Source organism: Sugiyamaella lignohabitans, chromosome B, assembly GCF_001640025.1.
Source record: "Sugiyamaella lignohabitans strain CBS 10342 chromosome B, complete sequence".
Lineage (NCBI taxonomy): Eukaryota > Fungi > Ascomycota > Dipodascomycetes > Dipodascales > Trichomonascaceae > Sugiyamaella > Sugiyamaella lignohabitans.
The window spans coordinates 1,099,064-1,120,198 of record NC_031674.1 but is presented as its reverse complement, the minus strand read 5'-3'; the positions used below and the strand labels follow the sequence as shown (position 1 = coordinate 1,120,198).

General features: G+C 50.9%; 5 protein-coding genes across 5 annotated transcripts; 3 read left to right on the top strand and 2 right to left on the bottom strand.

The window, feature by feature from the left end:
* Positions 1–1,446: 1,446 nt before the first annotated feature.
* VID30 (glucose-induced degradation complex subunit VID30) lies at positions 1,447–4,161 on the top strand (the record flags this gene model as incomplete). Its single annotated transcript, XM_018879305.1, has 1 exon — positions 1,447–4,161. One exon carries the CDS (start codon positions 1,447–1,449, stop codon positions 4,159–4,161), a length of 2,715 nt encoding a protein of 904 aa, XP_018737235.1.
* Positions 4,162–4,363: 202 nt separating this feature from the next.
* AWJ20_2364 (uncharacterized protein) lies at positions 4,364–4,990 on the bottom strand (the record flags this gene model as incomplete). Its single annotated transcript, XM_018879304.1, has 1 exon — positions 4,364–4,990. The coding sequence occupies one exon, from the start codon at positions 4,988–4,990 to the stop codon at positions 4,364–4,366; it is 627 nt and encodes a 208-aa protein (XP_018737234.1).
* A 2,339-nt stretch (positions 4,991–7,329) lies between these two features.
* AWJ20_2363 (uncharacterized protein) lies at positions 7,330–9,804 on the bottom strand (the record flags this gene model as incomplete). The annotated part of the gene is made up of 1 exon (XM_018879303.1): positions 7,330–9,804. The coding sequence occupies one exon, from the start codon at positions 9,802–9,804 to the stop codon at positions 7,330–7,332; it is 2,475 nt and encodes an 824-aa protein (XP_018737233.1).
* Positions 9,805–14,844: 5,040 nt separating this feature from the next.
* Positions 14,845–17,082, top strand: adn3 (transcription factor (predicted); the record flags this gene model as incomplete). The annotated part of the gene is made up of 1 exon (XM_018879302.1): positions 14,845–17,082. One exon carries the CDS (start codon positions 14,845–14,847, stop codon positions 17,080–17,082), a length of 2,238 nt encoding a protein of 745 aa, XP_018737232.1.
* Positions 17,083–17,903: 821 nt separating this feature from the next.
* On the top strand, positions 17,904–19,877 carry AWJ20_2361 (catabolite repression protein creC; the record flags this gene model as incomplete). Its single annotated transcript, XM_018879301.1, has 1 exon — positions 17,904–19,877. The coding sequence occupies one exon, from the start codon at positions 17,904–17,906 to the stop codon at positions 19,875–19,877; it is 1,974 nt and encodes a 657-aa protein (XP_018737231.1).
* Between the last annotated feature and the right edge of the window lie 1,258 nt (positions 19,878–21,135).

Sequence of the window (21,135 nt, the reverse complement as noted above, 5' to 3'; positions counted from 1 at the left end):
GCTCAACTGACCCAACAGGCCAACAACATCATCCGTCAGGCCGTGTACATTGCCGCCGCTCTGTGGGCCGGTAAGTGACTATGGGGTATCCTCCTGCCTCCGGCGGCTGGGGCTCCGCCCCAGACCCTGGTTGCTCCTCTCGCTGCGCTCGAGTCGTTTCGTCGACGGGTCCCGGAGGTCCCAGATAACTCCTGCGAAGCAGGAGCCACCAGGGTCTGGGGCGGAGCCCCAGCCGCCGGAGGCTGTCCCCCGTCCCGAAACAGGTGTACTAACGGGATTCCAGCTCCATTGGCCATCGAGCTCGTCAAGGGCCGTTTCTAAATCCGCTCTTTTTTATTGTACATAGAAATATACAGCCGTTTACTGTTCTGTGAGGGGAGGGAGTCGGCCTTAAGGCGACTGGGGCGCTGCTCCAGACCCCGTGGTGCTCCGCTTCGCGGAGCTGGAGAAGGGTCCGGACCGCGGTTCGGGGTCGGAGGTTTGAATTAAAAGTGTTTTTGAAGTCAGGAGAATGGATTGTTTTCTGTGGAGAGCGTGGTTTTAGTGGTGGAGTGTTACGTCACGCGTGCGGTGTCGTTGCTGAGGCTGTTCCGTATGGAATGTGGTCGGTTGGTGTTGCAGAGCTCGGTTTCTGGGTACTATGCCCGTGGCTGGTCCGAGTCGGGGGTGGCTGCCAGGTTCAGGGGAAAACCCGTTCTGCAGGGGAGCCCATTATCGCGATAAGATAAGCACCGGGTTCGTGCATTATCGGAGAAGTGACGCCAGATCTGACACCTCTGGCAGCTGTAGTGGAACTTGAGTCATCAGCGGCTTTTTTTCTTTTTATTCGCTCGAAAACGACAGAACAGACCGGCAGAAGTTGTCTCGAATGACAACGAACATTCACCAATGATTTCTGGCTGGTTTCACCCGTCCAGTCGCTCCTGGACCCTGGCAGGGCTGGCTGGCAACTGCAGCAGCAGCAGCTGCTGCTGCTGATAGAGCGGCTTCAGGCGCGGGGGCGGCTAATGGCCGCAACCCGCTGTACGTCAGTGTCTCTCTCTCCACAGTACGAAACAAGCACCATCAAAACCACTCACAGCATCGCAATCGGCTGGACCAAACAACCTTCAAAGAACAATTCCAGGTCGATTCACCAGTCTTTTCACCTCAGAACTCATTGCAACTGCTGTTTTCTCAACCAACATTAACCAATATCCCAACCAACCAACAGAGATCAATTGTGACAGGTAAGTTCACGACGGGGGGCCACTGCCTCCGGCGGCTGGGGCTCCGCCCCAGACCCTGGTTGCTCCTGCTTCGCAGGAGACTTTCTGGGACCCGTGGACCCGTCGACGCAACGACTCGAGCGAAGCGAGAGGAGCCACGGGGTCTGGGGCGGAGCCCCAGCCGCCGGAGGCAGGTCCCCTCCCCCCACGTTCCCCACCGGAGGTCTAACATCCGTAGATGAGCCCGGTCAATAGAGGCTCGTCAGTGAGCACTTTGGGGACTGCCAGTGTCAGTAGTGGAGGTAGTCCTGAAGATTCGAGATTCGACGAGGACGGCAGGACGCCGTCAGTGGTGCCAGGAGTTGGCGGGGGTTTGAGTAGTGGACTGTCGGACTCGCTCAGTGTGGGCAGTTTGAGCAGCTTTGGCGCTGTGGGATTGGGATTGCCCGCTAGTGTTCCTAAAATTCCAGGTTATTTGGCATTGACAGCTTACGGAGAAAGATTTTATTCATTTTTGGAACTCGATAGACCGGTTTCCGGCGATGTTTCATTGGGTTCTAATGGCCGATCCAGGTCGAAGTCTATGAGCACCGTCAGTAGATCAGTCGGTGGTTCTACTGGTGCTGGTGCTGCAGGATCTGTATCAGGTGGTTCAGCTCGTTCTACTGGCAATGGAACAAGTTTAGCTGGCTCGATTTCAGGACTTTCAGCTGGTCTTGGATCCGGTTCAGGCTTCGACTCCGCTGGCAGTGGAGCTGGATCTGGTGGTAGTAATAGCAGTGGAAGTGGTAGCAGTGGTGTTAGTGGTAGTGGAAGTGGTGGCAGATCGAGTGGATCTGAGAATCAACAGCTGGAAGTGACTGCTTCAGAGTTTAATTTGCCTCAAATGTTCCCGTCTCGTAGGGCAGCTGAGCTCGATGCGCTCGGAATGTGGCAGTATCCCCGTGCCCCAGCAACATCGTTACCTTCTTCGTCTTTATCACTGTCAGCTATAGAGGTTCCTTTGGACATGTATTTAAGGTCGAATGCTGGCAGGAGAGTGTACAGAGACGGCAATTGGACAGAAGTTGGTAGTGGTAGTACTGGTTCGACTGGTCAAGAAGCCAGCTCGGTATCTGCTGATAATAGCGCAACTACGGGATCAGGAACGGGATCAAGGTCGAGTGAAGAGAATCAACAACAACAGACTGTTTCAGGGCTTAGACGACTGGCTGCTGGATCAGGATCTGGTTCGGGTTCTGGTTCAGGTGCTGCTGCATCCATGTCTATTTCATCATTGACATCATCGTCGTCAGCATCAACAGTTTCTCAACCAAATAATAACAATTATCTGTTGAATTCGTCGTCGTCGTCTTCTTCTAACACTGCCAAACCATTGTCATCGACATCTACTTTGGGAAGCAATGGCGGTTTGTCTGCTTCTCGATCAGGAACTACTGTAGACAGTTCAATTCCAAGTCGTAAAGATATTGGACTACCTCCTCTTCCTACTCGATGGGCCAAACCAGAGATCGACCAAAATGTCGGTCTTGATAGTGAAGGAACTCGTATCGACTACTCGGTGGTGCAGACCAAACCGAGTTCCAGCTCATCGTCTCCACATAGCGTAGCGGTCTTAAAGACCAGCCATGCCATTCCACCTTTGTGTGGTGTATTCTACTATGAAGTAGAAGTGTTAGAACACGGCATAGAAGAGTTTATCTCTGTAGGAATCTGTGATATCGAGGCAGGACTAACCAAAGTGCCTGGTATGGACAGCAGAACCTGGGGGTTCCATGGCGACGATGGTCGTATTTCGGCTGGACAAAGCCAGTCCAAGAGTTTCGGGCCGAAAATCAATGTTGGCGATGTCATTGGATGTGGCGTTAATTTTTATAAAGACTCAATCTTTTACACCAAGAACGGACTGCCTCTAGGAACAGCTTTCCAAGATGTGAAGGGAATTCTATTCCCATGTATCGGATTGAAATCTGGTGAGATTGTACACACGAATTTTGGCAGCGAGGAGTTCAGATTCGATATTGAAGAGTATGTCATGACCATGAAGAATAAAGTTCTGACCCAGATTGATTTGTCGAAACCGCCTGCTAATATGATTGATGAATTAGACCCTGTTTCTGGGCGATCTGGAGCGTCGAATTCGGATCCAGACGATACAAGCAAAGACTGGCGGTTCATTAAAGACATTGTTGCATCGTATTTCAACCACGTGGGGTATATTGAAACGGCCAAAGCGTTCGATAAAGAGCGGAAAAACGAAGAAAAGGCCATTAATTTCGAGCAACTGGACGACGAGTCGTCACTTATGGATATCGACGAGACACCTAACAACAACAATAACAACGACGAAGACGACGAGATGCTGAACGAAGAAGACAAGAAGATGAAACTGGATGTATTGAACCGCCAGAGAATCCGGTCGTATATTCTCGACGAGGATATCGACGGAGCACTCAAACTGCTCAATGTGTTCTATCCCACTGTCCTAGAAGACAACTATCTAATCAAGTTCAAGATGCACTGTCGGAAATTCGTGTCGCTCGTCCGAAAGTCGATTCCATCAGCCTCTTCTTCCTCTTCACCCTCATCATCAACGTCAACTTCGCATCGCGACTATCTCAACGCAGCCATTCAATACGGTCAGGATCTTCGTAAGGAGTATAAAAACGACACCAACCCGACTATCACCAGCACTCTGTCGACAATATTCTCGCTGCTGGCGTATGAAGACCCTGGCTCGTCACCAGAGCTGGCATATATCATCAGCAACCAGGAACTGGTCCCGTTGGCTGAAGAACTCAACTCGGCCATCCTCGTCTCTCAAGGCAAGCCGGCGGTTCCTTCACTCCAACGACTGGCCGAACACTGTACCCAGCTCGTGTGGGAACTGTCCGACCAGGGCTACCACCCCTCCAGCCTCCTCAACGTCAAACGCGACTTCCTCGACACCTGACTCGGTCCCATCTTTTTTATTTATATATATATAACCCAATGACGTGAACCACATGCCTCCGGCGGCTGGGGCTGCGCCCCAGACCCCGGCTCCTCTCGCTGCGCTCGAGTCGTTTCCGACGACGGTCCCAGCAAAACTCCTGCGAAGCAGGAGCCACGGGGTCTGGGGCAGCGCCCCAGCCGCCGGAAGCACACCCCAGAAACTACGATGACTTCTCACATTCGGAAACAATTTTGGAGTTGAGGTAGTCGGATACTGTGAAGATGCCGTAGGGGGTCACTGAGCGGTACATGGCGTTTGGTTCGTAGGAATTGGGCACGATTTTGCCGCTTTCGAGCCGGACAGTGCCCACTATATCCTCGACTTCGGGGATCCGTCCGTGTGGAGGAGGTCGTCGCAGATCGTAGATGTGGAAGAACAGAGATTTTTCACCCTGTTCGGCTGCTGCCAGTTGTGAGAAGACTGGACAGTTCTGGATATGCTCGCCAATGGTTTTATGAGCGATGTCGAGGAACTTCTGGTGCGATGAGAACTCGCCGGGATCCAGCAGCTGACTGGGATGCATTTCTCGGTCGTCCTGGTCGTCTTTAGCCTCTTTCTCGGCTTCAAAAGCCTGGCGAAAACTCGCCACCGCAGAGTTTGGGATCGTGCCAATATAAACGGCATTCGGTTTCTTCGACAGCGACAGTCTCACTCCTGATTCATTGGGTGTCGTATGTCCATACACATCAGTGGGCACCTCTCGCAACTGCACAAACGATCTGATCCATGATCTGGCCACTCCTGTCTGTTGCTGTCTTGCAACTCTCGCCAAATTTCGTACAAACATCTTTTCAATTGCCGGATCTCGCTGTAAATCTGATCAATAGCAATCTAACTTGTCCATCTCTCTTCCCCGGACTTATATAGGTCTAGTGTCCCTTGCGCGGCGCGTGCGGCGTTGGACCCTGGCTTTTTTCAGGGGGTGGGGGTGTGCCTCCGGCGGCTGGGGCTCCGCCCCAGACCCTGGTTGTTCGAGCTTCGCTCGAGGGGTTGGGGGAGGGGGTGTTGTTATGAGAGTAATGGGGTCTTTTAAATACGTACTTTGTGGATGCAATTCGTCAATTTGACCAGCAGTCCGTCTCCTTAAGTATACACACCAACGGCGTCAATCAAGAAAACACCGCCAAATCTACCACTCAGTTAGTCACGGCTTCCGCCTCTCGAGCGAAGCTCGAGCAACCAGGGTCTGGGGCGGAGCCCCAGCCGCCGGAGGCACGCCCCCCAAAACCACTTACCCGAACGCCAGCGACGCGAGAATCGACATGAAAAACGCCCGGATCGTGCCACGGGCTGTCTTCTTTTCGCTGAGAATGAACACCGCACTCAGTGCCAGGCCTGGAATAGTGTTAGTTAGCTGGCGGGGGTCGTGCCTCCGGCGGCTGGGGCTCCGCCCCAGACCCTGGTTGCTCCTCTCGCTGCGCTCGAGTCGGGCGGCGAACTCAGCGAGCAGTGAGGATAGTCACAGGTTTGTTGTAAGACCCTGGAGAGAGTGAGACGGGTGTTTTAGAGGTGTTTCATGTCCGTAGAAGTGTGAGAGTTTCCGTACCTAATATAACCAGTAATAGGGCATATTGACCTTGGGCCGACAGTGGGAACAATGGGGTGAATGGCGGACTCTGTGCCCATTTACGCTGCGAGGTTTGTTAGTTTCTGAGAATTCTTTGAGGTTTCATTTCATCAGAAAGTGACATGGTTCGGTTCATGTGTTATCTGTCGATGTCAATTGGCTCTGTCTGATTAAACATGGATTAATTGACGTTGTAGTATCAGAATTTGGTAGCATTCAGTTTGAATGCGCCTCTTACAAGAACTTACAGCTGCCTCCTGAAGACTTAGACTCATTTTGTGACCTTGTGAATAAGACTGTAATGAGCGTTCTCGAGATGGTGGTGCATTTGAACACGCAGTCTCGAGAACCCCGACTTATAGAATATTGTCGCTATGGGGTACCAGAATGGACCCTTGTAGCCGGTCAAAATAATTTCGGAAATAATTTCTTCTGATAATAAATTCTGTATTTCAGTTTCAATGCTATTGGAGCTCTGGTTGTTTGACTCTAATTGCTGTTGTTATTGCTTTAGCTTGTCATAGCATGTGGTATCAGTTTATCCACTTAAGTATGATCTATAAATTCCATATCTAGTGGATAAATGATTGGTAGAAGACCAGAATTTTGCTAGTATAAGTACAATTAATACGATGGCACTGTGTTAATAAATGGATCGACTGTGAGGGTTAATATTGTTACTTAAGATTTATAGCTTAATTCCAGACCCTGCATTGAAAATGACGATCAACGCATTATCAATATGCACATTATCATGTCTGGATCAAGACTGTTGACAGTAACAAGTTCCAAGTATGACCATAGGCCAGACGTAACGACTCGAGCGAAGCGAGAGGAGCAACCAGGGTCTGGGGCGGAGCCCCAGCCGCCGGAGGCAACAGCGCCTCCATACAAATGGCAGTGGCAGGTGAGTTAATTAATTAGGTTTAAAATATATTTTTGCGATTGTAACAAATCTTGAGTATCATTTGATTCTCAGTCGTTTTCTGACGTTAGTACTAGTACTAACCCAAAGATCGATGGCGGATCGGTACTGATTGTATAATTATCAAAGACATCCAATGTATGATTCAAGCTCCGGTAATATGGTTCCATTTAGTAAGAGACTTGGGGAGCTGAGAGAGAGCTCCCAGGTGGTGAATTCGTGCTATTAGGAACTCATCTATCATCAAAATATAGTTCCATATTTTGATCCACAGAAATATAGGATTGTTTATGTGGTGGACTGTTGAGGGACTAGAATAGCAGTATTTTAATTTGTGAAACGAATGTGGGTTATATCTCTCATAAACTCTGTTACAGGAGAAATAATATCCAATTCTTGGTGACTTGAGTATAATTATACCTCAGCTGTATTCAGTTACATAAGATCTCGCAACCAGGAATCAAATGCTCTCTTCAGCCCAAAGTCACGAATCGAGTGAAGCTGGAAACGGGGTCTGGAGCTTTCCAAGGGTAAATCACCCGATACAAGGGGTAGCAATCAGTAATAGCGAAGCGAGAGGAGTAACCAGGGTCTGGGGCGGAACCCCAGTACTAACGGTGGTGGAAAATGCAGACTAATTCTTAACTCTCTTGTACTTGTGAGGGTCTTTGCGACTCATTTTGACCTTGTCACGGGTGCCTTTGCCGCCCTCCCAGAACGGTGAGTGTTTGTTGTCGAACGAGTGTCGGCAGAAGAGGCACACATCGGAGAAATTTTGCTCGCGAGAACACTTGCCACAGATCATTCTGTGGGCACGCTCGTTAGGATGGTTGGCTTTCTCGTCGTGACAGCGGTCACAGGGGTACACTTTGCTACAGCAGCTGAATCGGAACCAACGATTGGACTTTTTATAGTGTTGGCATGATCCATTGTTGGGAAGTGGGGTGCCGCCTACAAGACCGAGACTCTGGGTCTTGTCCTTGCGTTTGGCGAGATTGGCGTTGATTCGATCTTTGGCGAGGTTTTCAGTCGAGATGACATCGAAAGAAAAGCCTGGTATTAGTAAAGACAGCTTCGCATGACATTCACGGCAGTTGAAGTTGTTGACACGGCCAAATTCCACTCGACGGAAGGCTTGTGGCCATGAGGTGGTGCACTGTCCACAGGTAGGAGAGAAAGCTGACGGGAGAATATCGGCAGCAGAACAGCCAGACAGATCAAGGTACCCCGCGTTGTTGCTGTGAGAATGCAAAAAGTTCTTGCGGAACGCTACTGCTAGTAATGAGTTACACTTTTCACATCTTAGAGGAGTGGCTTTTGACTCTCTTCCGTACGGACCAGATACGACGTTGTGAACCTCGTTTTCGGTCTTGCACTTGTTACAAGCTAGCACGAGACTGAGAGCGTGACATTCGAGGAAACCGATATTAGTCATTTGAATATCGATCAAGTCGACAGCGGTTCCGGTTTTCTTGAGCTGGTCAGATGCGAGGCCAGAGTTGGTTGATTTCGTAGTGTATGTTTTGTCTTCGTCATCACTGTCTGATTCAGAGTCGGAATCAGCGTCAGACTCCGGAGAACGAGAGTCGACATCGGAATCTGATACAGAGTCGGCATCGACTTTCGATGTTTCTTCTGCGGTGTTCGAAGTGGTACTAATTGCGGTGTCTACAGTAGCAGTTACCTCACCAACTTCATTGACAGTTTCGGATTTCGACTCGATTGGCGTGCTCGATTCTGTGTTCTTAACCTTCTGAGCGGTCTCCTGAGCAGCTAACTGACTCTTCTGTTTATCGGAAACCCAGCTAGGAAGCATCAGACTCTCGAGCTCAACTGTGAGATAATTCATTAATGCAAGCAAAGACCAGGATTTCATAACTGCCTTGGCATGTGCGTTGAAATTGTTCATGACGTTAAAAGATGCATCGTCGTTATTAGGAAGTGTTATTGTACAAGGGGAAATGCCGTAATCTTCAGGAACTTTCAGTGTCACCACAAACGGAGTGTTGAGTGTTTCTGGAAGGATTTCTGAATGTGCTGGTGTAATAGTCACTTTGATCTGACTGGTGGATGCCTGTGGATTGTACTGACAGACATCACCCAGTCGTTTAATCAAAATATCCATTTGTCGTTTTCGTTTATCCGACATGGCTTTTGGCACAAACGACATTTTCATAGGATTAAATGCAGAACCATTAGTTGTCTGAGGACTTGGACTGGTGGCACTAGAAGAAACACCACCCGACCCTGCTCCAGCACTACTACCGTCATTAGCCCGCGAGTCACCAGTCTTTGCAACCTGTTTGTGCTTGACAATCTTTATAGTCTGTTGTTTCTCCATTTTCAAAAACGTTTCAAGATTGGTATTGAGTTCCTGTAACATTTTCATAAGATTGGGGTTCTTCGTCGCCTTCGTAGCGATCTGGCGGAACCCCATCTCGACATTAGCCGAGTAGCCCTTAGGAATATCCGAGTTCTCGACGGAAATCCATGGTCGTGATACCGGATAATCCAAAGGAAGATAGAATCTAAAAATAAGAAAGTCCATATCAAAAGGAAAGTCTGGGTCTGAAGGGGCTAATGCAAGGGTGTATGCAGGGGTCGACGTCGATCCCGATGTTGAACCAGCATCACCTGCTGAATCAGCAATGCCGTATAATTCAAGAACCTGACTGAGTTCCTGATCTCGTTTTGAAACCCGTGGCGTTGGTTTTCTACTGTTCTTTGAGGAGTCTCTATTTGACAGGCCATTTTCCGAGCCTTGTTTCTGGTTTCTGTTGTTCCTAGGTCTCGACTGTTTCCCGTGGCGAGGACCCCCGTTTGACTTCGAAACTTCACTTGTTGACTCCGAACCCGGACCAGCTGTTGCTGTTTCACCCGACGACCCGTTCTGGGCGTTACTTTTTGCATTTCGCCTTGAATTCTGGCCCTGATTCCTGCCTGGACCTCGCCTGGAGCTGCTGTTACCTGTGCCATTTGACCCATCAATGGACGGGCCATTCTGCGAATCTGCCACTGATCCGGCCTCCGGCTTCTTCCTTGGCGGCCGTCTCCGTCTGCTAGTGCCCTCGCGACCGGCAACTTCAACCGTCGCACTCGCCTGTTCCATTATTTTTTTCTTTCTTTCAGTCTCAAGTCAATGTCGAGATCAGGATCAGCGGGTCAAATCTGGTTTTATTTCCATCTCCTGGGTTAGGTCCCAAGACGTGGACTCTGTCATCCTTGCGCTGCCCCTCCAAAAGATAAGATAAGATAAGCATCAGCCTCGCGTGACCCGGGACCCTGTGGGGGCAGACCCGTGCCTCCGGCGGCTGGGGCTCCGCCCCAGACCCTGGTTGCTCCTGCTCCGCAGGTGCTCCGCAGGAGTGGCCCAGGATCGTCAACGCAACGACTCGAGCGAAGCGAGAGGAGCCACGGGGTCTGGGGCGGAGCCCCAGCCGCCGGAGGCGCCACCACCACTCGGAGTGGGATTGGCCCGTTCCTCCGGCGGCTGGGGCTCCACCCCGGCCCCTGGTTGCTCCTCTCGCTTCGCAGGAGTTGATCCGGGACTGCCCACGGAACCGACTCGAGCGGAGCGAGAGGAGCCACGGGTTCTGGGGCAGAGCCCCAGCCGCCGGAGGCGCGCCCCCACCCGCCCCCGCCAGGGATCCCGTCGCTGCGCGTCAACTTAAAATTGTGAACTTTAAAGCGGGCCAGTGGATTGCGACGTCCCGAAACACGGACCAGGTGGGGTGGCACCGGCGGCTGCCCAGAACTCGAGGCTCGCTTCGCTGGTGGCGCGGTTTTCCCGTGGGGAGTTTGGTGGAGCAGGGCGGGTCGTGATTTTATCCGCCAGGTCTGGACTTTATTTATTGTCTACGGCTGTGGATGTGGATGTGGATGTGGATGGGAAGGAGAGGGAGGCAGGGGAGGGGCGGTGGGCGCCGATCGGCGGATAGCCTTGCGGATGGGAGTGGGTGTGGGTTTATTTATCCGTACTAGTTTAAGATAATTTTCCGTGTGGGTTGCTGCTGCCTTTCCCCGGCAAAATAGTCAAATTAGCGTTTAGGGTTAGGCCGGGGGCCGAGCTAGTGCTCCGCAAACCCACAAAAGCGGGGTGAGATGGGTAGGGCGCGCGATCCGCAGGATAAAAAGAGAAGTCGCTGTGTGTATCACGAAAATGAAAATCTCGGTGGGTGCATGATGGAGGGGCATCGGGAATCTAAACAATTACAAATCTGGAGTCATGACACGAGGGGTCGCACTTGTCGTCTTCTTCCGGACGGAATCGAGGGACCGAGGCATGCCCCGCTCCATCCGCCACTGTCCAAACAACAAACAACCACCACCGGCGCCCATGCCAGCAACCCAAGAACTTTCCTTGTGCTTGCTTTGTCTGGTCAGGCCTGGCCGGACCATCAACGGGCCATGCGCGCGCCATTCCTGGCAAAGAGTGGGGGCCAGCATCAACGTCCCACCACCACCACCACCACCACCGCCGGCCATGGCCCGACTACCAGCTTTCTTCCACTTCGCCAAGTCACCGCTCTCTCGGCGATCTCACCACCATCGGACCCGACGGTGCGAGCGGGGTGTGCCTCCGGCGGCTGGGGCTCTGCCCCAGACCCCGCTGCTCCTCTCGCTTCGCTCGAGTCGGTCCGTCTACGATCCCCCCCTCAGCCCCCCTCCCCCCGCCATCTCCTGCGAAGCAGGAGCAACCAGGGTCTGGGGCGGAGCCCCAGCCGCCGGAGGCACACCCACCACCCCCACTAGCGTCGCACGGGCGGCAGGTGTAGCAGTCCGGACTGCGACACAGAAGACTTGGCGAAAAGGAACAAAACTAGCCAGACCCCTTCACGGACAGCAGCGCGGGGGGTGGGGCCTGCCCAGGAATCGGAACCGTAGCTAATTCCAGTGCGATCGCCGTACCCTGACCTCCCCGGCAATGATAGTCGCTGTCGCAGTCCCCTGTCGATGCCCCTCTCAGCTGAGGGAGGGGGGTCTGCCTCCGGCGGCTGGGGCTCCGCCCCAGACCCTGGTTGCTCCTGCTTCGCAGGAGAATTCGGCTGGTGGATGGTTGGTGGAGTCCGTCGGGGAAACGACTCGAGCGCAGCGAGAGGAGCAACCAGGGTCTGGGGCGGAGCCCCAGCCGCCGGAGGCATGCCCCGCTCCCCAGATCCGTTATACCCCGTCCCCCCGTTGCAGGTTGCACCGGTTGATGCATTGGGGCCAGCAGCCCGGTTCACGCCTGGCCCCTGGGAGGAGGAGGAGGAGGGGGGACCCGCTAGGGCTTGCCGGTGTTGTCAACAGCAGCGGCCAGTAGCGGCGGCAGGATTTGTACTGCTGATGCCATGCGCTGCATGCACCTCGACCCCACCAGCGAAGGACGCGCATCCCGAAGCCAAAAGCACTACGCTAATTCATCCGTGGCTACAGTCAAGTTTGGGGTACACTGAAAATCACCGACGAAAAAGCAAAAAGTCCCGAATAAAAAGAAACCTAATTTTTGGGTAATGTACAGATGGCCTGCAAAAAGAACTGTATACCCCCAAAAAAATTAAAATGAGTGTGGGAGGAAAAAGAAAATAAAATAAAAGATCAAACGAACAGATTCTAACGTTACCGGTCGGACTATATATCCAAATACACCTGCGGCGGCGTGGTTGTTTTCTTGGTTTAATTTTGTATCCCCAGAATTTCGGTTGATACTATTTTCATTTTGTTCGAGAATTGTTCAAGTTTATCGATCTGTTTTGGTTTTTGGTTTTTTTTATTTTTTTATCTTTTTTGTTTATCTATTTCAGTTTGTACCGGGTTAAATAAGGATTCTTCTACTGTCCATTAGTAGTGAAGTGAATTGAAGTAAGGTGGAGTCAAGTGTTTAGTCCTGCTAGCTAGTAAGTCCACCTTTTGTATATTGAACCAAGTTAATTTATTGGTTTTGATTTTTGTTCGAGAATCGTATTTTGGACGTAGTAACTCTCAGGGTTTTCAGGAGTATTTAAAAGAACTTGGGAGGGCGTTCAGAGGTTCGTACTTATATCGACAGTCCTCTCAGCTCTGGTAAGAACTCAGTAGCCACTCTGTTTTTTGACGACTCAGTTGTGAGTTTCTGGCTTCACGAGAAGTTTACTTGTTAGTCTGGGCTGTTCGAACAGTGCTTGTACTGATATATGACGCTCGTATCCAGTCTTTTGATATAGCGACAACCGTATAATCTGCAACATCGCAACTGTTACTGCGATTCAGCTGGTGAAGGAGAAGGCAAAATCTGACCGAATATTGTTTAAAAGTACAGTACAGTATTCGCTTTTCTCGTTCGATACTGCGTATTAATTCAACATTAATACTAGGTTTATTTTCCTGATATTATTCTAGTACGACTACAGGTTATCCAGCACAAAAAAATCTAAGATTACTGTTAATCAGGATCTTTTCTATCGTATTTATCACATCGAGGCTACTGTCACACCCTCTATAGGCCCGCCATGACAACTGCGTCACCAACTATTAAAAGCGAATCCATTTCTGCTGTGGATAGCACTCCTGATGCTACTAACACAATGAGATCTGACACATCTGCTAGCAAGGCCGCTATTGTCAATGCTGCTGGTAGCAGCTCAACTGGCGAAGGATCAGTTGGCCAGCCTGATATTTCTTCGTCTACATCTACATCATCTGCCGGAGATAGAGTTTCTCGTGGCACTCCTCCACCCAGCGAGACTAAGAGACACTACTCGGCATCATCTACATCACCCAGGAGCACCCCTGCTCTAACGGATATACCAACTTCCGTGGTTGTGGATAGTGATTCCAAGAAAAGTGCTGGCGCTTTTCCCGAACCGCTAGGCACGTCCTACTCAATCACAGGAGGCCGTCGTGCTACCAATGGCAGCAGTGTCAGCTCAGAAAGCGGAACTGAGAACGGTAATGGCACCACCAACAGCTCTGACCTTGCTTCTGCAACTAACAACGGAGTCGCCAGCGGAACAAATACCACCTCCGCTACCCTCAACAATGCAGCTAGTGCTGTTTCCACGACCACCAGCACGGAACCAGTTCCCCCACGGAAGAGATCCAAAGTTTCACGAGCATGCGACGACGTAAGTACCACAATGTTTATTACTAGCACTACTTTACAGGGGTTTTATGAGTTCGTTCTATCTAATGCGAGCTTGATGCCCCAGTAAGCCGGTCACAATTCTGACCAGCTAACTAACAATTTCCAGTGTCGCCGTAAAAAAGTAAGTTGACGATTTGATTTGGTTTATTCCCTTGGTTATTCCCTTGATTATTCTCCACGGTTATCCCATGGCCTTGCCGACATGACATGTTTGAGCCGGGTCAATTTTCCGAACGCAAACCGGCTCGCTGCTTCGGCATATTAGCCCATTTCCCCGGTCAAACTATGCAGCCCAGACCCCTCGCTCCTCCCTAGTATTGTCCCCCTCCCGCTTGCATCTCCCCCCACTCTCGGCACTTTCATGCTGCTAATGTTTTTCCTTTTTCGCCCTTACCGTGATCTACGTTAAAAGTTTCCCCATTTTGCCGCTGACGCTCCGAATTTTTCGGGACTTTAGACGCTTTAGGAAGGCACTGATGCAGAGCCGTCTGGAGGTGGGGTGGCAGTTTTTTTTGTTTATTACTTTTTGGGACCACCGCACCCCACATTTAATGTGGGCAGCATCTGCAGCTGATTCATGCATAAACGGCTCTCACGACCGAGGACCAGTGGTGCCCAGTCGGTGGCATGAGACAATTGAGTTTGAAGAGGGGAAGGGCCATGGCGCGGCGAGAATTTCTCGGACTCCTTTGTGGAGTCCCCGCCTGACTGCCGAGGGTGGGGCCGGGGGGACGGAGGAGGGGGGTTTGCCTCCGGCGGCTGGGGCTCCGCCCCAGACCCCGCTGCTCCTCTCGCTTCGCTCGAGTCGGGCCGTCTACGGTCCCAGTCAACTCCTGCGAAGCAGGAGCAACCAGGGTCTGGGGCGGAGCCCCAGCCGCCGGAGGCACAACCACCACCACCCCAGTCCCGTGTAACTAACCCGAGTTCTAGATCCGTTGCGACGCCGAGGATAAATATCCCCCTGGCGCTAATTACACCCGGCAGTCGCTGCCTCAGTGCTCGTCGTGCCGGAGATCGGGGGTGCAATGTTCGTTTTCGAGGATTCCCATGAAACGGGGCCCGTCGAAGAGGCCGAGGAGCGACTCGCTGGACAGTGAGTACATGCGGAGAAACTCGCTGCCATCGATCGCGCCGGTGTCGCCCCACCATCGGGCCTCGTTCGGCGCCGTGGGCTCGACTGGTCCTCTCCAGCCGCTGAATAATGGTCAGCATCAGCAACAACAGCAACAGCAGGTGCAACAGCAAGTTCAACAGCAAGTTCAACAGCAGGTTCAGCAGCAGGTTCAGTCGCATGTGACTCAGAATGAGACCCAGAATCAGACCCAGGCTCAGTCTCAGTCCATTCCTCAACATCAACAACCACCAAGATTGGCTGCAATTTCGTCGCCAGGTTCGAGATATGAACGTCTGCCGTCCATTGATACTCTGACGTATGGCGGTTCAGCAGGTGTTTCTGATAGCTTGTCTCCTAAAGCTAGTGGAAGTAATAGCAATGGCAGCGGTGGCCTGGTTCCGGGTCCATCAAGTGCCGGTCCAGGTGGCCCGTCTTCTCCGTCATGGCCTCCAGTCCATGGATTACCGACACCTCCACCACCACCTCAAAATCATTCTCCTTTACTCTCAGCAACTTCTCCGTTGCCAGCTTTCCCATCTGTAATGTCCAGTCGCCCTTCAGGAGGAAGTCCAGCTGGGTCGGCCAACAATCGACCTGTTCAGACAAAACCTCGTGCTAGTTCTTTTAATCTGCCAGTTCCGACTACTGCAACGACAACGACTAACAGTATTATTAACCATCCCAATTCGAATGGAAATAACTACTTTTCAAAAGCTTCGACCAACTCGTCTGCTCCCGCTTATAGAAGATCGACTCGTCACAGTTCTATCAGCTCTATTGACTCGTTCGACTCGGATGCCAGTTCTGGAGGACTCAGTCCTGCTAATTATCAGTCGTCTCGATCGAATAGTAATACTTCTGCAATGAGTATGCCAGATATTTCCAATCTGAATACCAACTTCCCAGGCTGGAACGACCGATTCATTGACAGTTATTATCAGCTTATTCATCCGACTCTGCCAGTTTTACCTCCTAGTAAAGTACAACTACGAGCCAGATTAGAGAAATGTTCGAACCCAGATATCCGATTTGCTCTTTTAAGCACCATTTCTGGATTAATCTACTCTTCGGAGAACGGTCGAAACAGTTCGGAGCTCGCTCATTATCGTGGTCAAGCTTTACAAGCACTTGCTAATTCAACTGTATCGCCATCTGATAACAAACAAACGGAAATTATCAGGTTGATGACGCTGATTCTGTTTTACCTTCAAACACGACAATCGTCTTGGTTGGGTGCTGCTATCAGCCAAGCATATTCCATGTCTCTTCATATCACCAGTCCACGACACGGGATTTACGCCAGACAGGGCAGTGCCGGTAGTATTGGAAGTGTTTCTCCTGGAAGATACGATTCGGCTACTGACAGTGAAGATGATGCCAAAGTGTGTCGACGACTGTTTCTTGTGTTGGTGATTTTGGATCGAATGAACTCTGCTGTACATTCACACATTCCACTTCAGATTCCTGACCACTATGTTACTTCAGAACAAGATGACCTCGACTCGTTTGCTGGTAACCGGTCGAATGTGGAGATGGTTCGTCTTTGTATGAATCTTGGACGAGTGTCAAAACTCCTGGAAGAATCACGACCTCTGGGTACCCTTCCCGAGAGCAGGTCGGTGCTTCGACTGTGTGGAGACCTCGACTCGATTGGTCGGTCGCTGGAAGGACTATGGGATACTGTTCCCATTCTAAAAGCTGTATACTACTTTGCACGACTGATTCTCGACCGAGTGGCTCCTACTGCCAACATCATCAACGACGCCACCACATTAAGCTTTCTAATGGACTCGCCACTGGTGACGGTGTCACCTCTACTGGCATTCTTTATTCCTGTTCTCATTGAAACACTTCGAAACCGATCTCACGAACAAACCAAGTCGTCGTCGTCAATGGCAAACGAAACTAACCGACTGTACGAGTTCCTGGAACGTACCGTAGAACGGAAATTCCCGGAATACGAAGCCATGATCCGCAATCTTCACAGTCAAATCACACCTCCTCCACCACCATCACAAGTACCACAAGTACCACATTCACCACAACAACCACAACAACTGTCACCAGCAGCTCATCCCACCAGCACGACCATGACACCCCCAATCATCCTCCTGTCGAACCACCAGCGACTGGAAGGACTGGCCCACGTGGCCCACCTCGCGGAGCGCTGAGGCTCTTATATATTATCACGACTATTTATACGGATTTGTTTTAGGGTTTTGCATTGTTAATGGAAACACAGATAATTTTTCTTGTGGCAGGCCTCCGGCGGCTAGGGCGCTGCCTCAGACCCCGCTGCGCTCGTGTGCTTCACGAGCGCCTGGGGGACTGCCAACAGACGACTCGAGCGAAGCGAGAGGAGCCACGGGGTCTGGGGCAGAGCCCCAGCCGCCGGAGGCAGGCCAGGGAGGCGGTGTTGCCTCCGCCGGCTGGGGCGCTGCCCCAGACCCCGTTGTGCTCGCTTCGCGAGCGGTGTGGGGGCATGGTCCCCAAACAGGGGAACCCCCAAGACACGATTCAAGCGGAGCGAGAGGAGCCACGGGGTCTGGGGCAGAGTCCCAGCCGCCGGAGGCATGCCCCGCAATCCGGGTATGATGACTCCCGGCCGGGAAATTAGTCCCCGCACGGCTGAGGGGTCCCCGCCGAGAGATCGGCACATTTCTCCGCCTTACCCCGTTAATCACCAACGGTCGTAAAACAAGCTTTTTTAAGCAGTCCACCCCACCTTCGCTACTTCACTAGCCTGGAACACCCCCAACGACAGGCGTCCAAGTGCAAAAGTACGTATACACGGGTCCGTGGCTGGCCTGGGTTCGGCTCGTGGAGCCGAGAATCACTCAGGTTCACAAGGTTCTGGTGGTGAGATCAATTTGTCGTCCGGCATTCCGCTTCCGGTTCGGTAACCCGCTGCTGGCTCGTTCGCTGGCTGCTGGCTGGTTGAGTGGCAGGAGGACTGGCTGTTTTATGAGTACTAACAGATATAAAGGCTGTCATGTTTATTTTACCTCCACCCCCGAAATACTATGGAACGGGCGCATTTCCTCACAATCTGCCTGCTTTAGAGGCGACCAATTCACGGACGGTTCTCGATCAGACTCAGAACTTCTCGGCGCCGGAAGGTGTTTACGAGGCACAGGACTGTTTGTTTCTGGCGATGCCACTTCCTCATCCCAGCGACCCACCTCCCGTGGTCATTAATCCGCTGGCTCCCACTATAAATCAACCGTCAAGCCATTCCAGTGGTGTCAGAGTATCCACTTTGGTTGTACGACAAACCACTGATAAGTCTGTTGGTGGTGCGGCAGGCCATGCCGTGTCTCAAATGCCAGGCATGAAGAAAAGACCATCGGTAGCATCTTCCAACCGTCCGTCATTCGGTGGTTGGACGTCTTCTCTGTTGAAAAAGTCGTCAGTTGGTTCTGAGACGTCTGGTGCTGCTGCTGGCGGTGGTGTAATTACTGCTTCGTCAAGAGCAGGAGCTAGTTCTCAAGTGACTCTTGACTCGACTTCATCCAATGATTCCCCCGAATTCTCATCTTCGACGTCTTTACCATTATCAGTGGTATTGAATTCCGCAACCGGTACAGTTTCCAGCGGAGGCTCGGGCGCTGGTGCTGGCGCCGGTTCTGCTGCTAATGGAGGTTTGAGACGCAAACCCAAGAATAGTCTGACCAAGAACAATTCGTCGTTTATTTCTCGAACAATCGTTCATGAAAATCTGTCTAAACGACTTCAGGAACACAGTTTAGACGATGTATTCATCTGGGCCAATGTGGGACGGTCGTTATCATGGATTTCTACTGCCAACCCCTCTATCAAACATGAAGCACTAACAAAGATTCTATTCACTAAAGCTCATCCACTATGCCATGATATGAACATTACCACTGCATCCATGCAGAATGTGGATGTTGTTATTGGCACTTCAGCTGGTGATGCTATCTGGATCGATGCCATTACTAACAAATATAACCGAATCAATAAGAACGGAGACGTCACCAGATCTCCAATCACATCTATCAAATGGATCCCCGGTTCTGAGAACTTTTTCATCACCGGACATGCTGACGGATCTCTAGCGATTTTCGATAAAGACAGAGACAATTCCGGGTTTTCATTGTCCGATTCGGCTGGTAGTCAAGACCCACGATCTACTGATACGTTTAGAATCATCAAATCATTCACCACAGCTCTTAACAATTCATCCAATAATAAGTCGGGTGAATTACTCAACCCCATTGCTGTATACAAAGTATCCAATTCACCAGTTACTGCTCTGGAGTTTTCACCCACAGGAGACATTCTTTCTATTTCCAGCAACGACGGATACCTGCGATTACTGGATCTTGCTAATGAGCAAATGTACGATATTTTCCCATCTTATTACGGCGGTTTCATCTGCACTGCATTCTCGTCCGATGGCGAGTATTTTGCTACTGGCGGCCAAGACGATATGGTCTGTGTTTATTCGGTTCGCAACAAGTCACTAGTAGCCAGACTACAAGGACACAGGTCATGGGTTCGTCAAGTGCGGTTTGATCCCTGGACCTCGGATTCGTCTAATTACCGTTTAGGATCCATTGGCGAAGATGGCACCTTGCTTTTATGGGACTTTTCGCCCAAGACACTGACAAGACCGAAGGCCATGATGACCCAACACAGTCGTAAGAAGTCAATTCAATTCTCTGAAAATTGCGATCCTAACGGTTCGACATCAGGTCTCAGTATTGGAGACACCTCATCCACCAGCAAGACGTTTACCAGCAAACGCAGCTCGGCCACAACGCTACATTCGTTCATTTCACAAAACGATACCCCCATTCTTCCCCCTGTGGTGAAGAAGTCTGTACACGTAGCAGAGGCCGAACCCGAGCCTCTTTCTGACCTGGTCTTCCTGCCCAAGGCCATAATGGTCGTCGGCAAAGACGGCCGCATCTGGACCTGGGGCCGGCCCAAGACTGTCTAAAGTAATAAATTAATAACCTCGAACCACCACCTTCGTCCAAATGCGTTGGAACAAAGACGATTACCTCTTCTGGAGCCGCTGCACCAGGTAAGGAGGGCTTGCCTCCGGCGGCTGGGGGGTCTGCCCCAGACCCCGTTGCTCCTCTCGCTACGCTCGAGTCGTTCCGTCGACGGCTCCAGCAATCTCCTGCGGAGCAGGAGCCACGGGGTCTGGGGCAGAGCCCCAGCCGCCGGAGGCCATCCGGTTTGGCCGATCTGGCCGCTTTGTATGCATAAATCGTTGATGGATGTTTGAGAGGGCAAATCCTGAGATGGAGCCGTTTGCGGTTCTAAACCCTGTGTCACGATTCCGGCTTCCCAATAGCTTATCCGTTATCCTTCAGAGAAAGCAAATTATTTTATTATTTATTTCTTGCTAATATAAATATTAAATTAGTCGCATACCAATGGTGAACACTGTCCATCAACAGAGTTTTCTAGTTGGTATGATTGACAACTCGCAGCCTGCACACCAGTTGCGTCCCTTCCGACCGTAATTGTGGCTCTATCACTATTGCCATTGTTTGCTGGTCCTTCTCTTAAGTATAAGCACTCAGCAACTTGTGGACACACTCCACCACTTGAATGGAGAATAAGCTGCACAACATCGCTCACACATTGGTCACAACCGGTCTCCCATTTACTCTCATTGTCTAACGCATAATAGCAACCACTATTTGAATCTAAAGTCTTTTCTTTATTCGAATCAGCGGTGCTAATTACAGCTTGGGCAAATAAATCAGTAGTAAATACCGTTCCAGCGATGCCACTCAACCAGGTTACACCTGCAAAAGCATCAGACCATGTCCTTTTAGCCAGCTGTTTATTATAAAATGCTTCAATATATGGCTCCAAGTTCAAGTAAGCATTAGGAAATTGTGTTACCGGTACAAGTGTAATATTGTTTTCTCTTATCACTATAACTCCCGGAAGTGTTCCATTAACTACTTCAGTTATTGCTGCTAACCCTACTTCTGCAATCCTATTCACCACTGGATCAGTCATTGTGCTATGTACTATTTTAATGTGCGGTCCTTTAGTAGGCCAGCTATTAGCTGCCAATACCGCTTCGATTAGTAAAAACGCTTTGATAATTCTCATTGTACAATGCTCTTCAGCCCTTAACAATTATGTTAACTCAGATTATAAAGGCTTGATTGTCAGGTGAGGCTTCCGAAGATGGACGGCTGTGTCATGTCCGGATATTCGGGATACCTTAT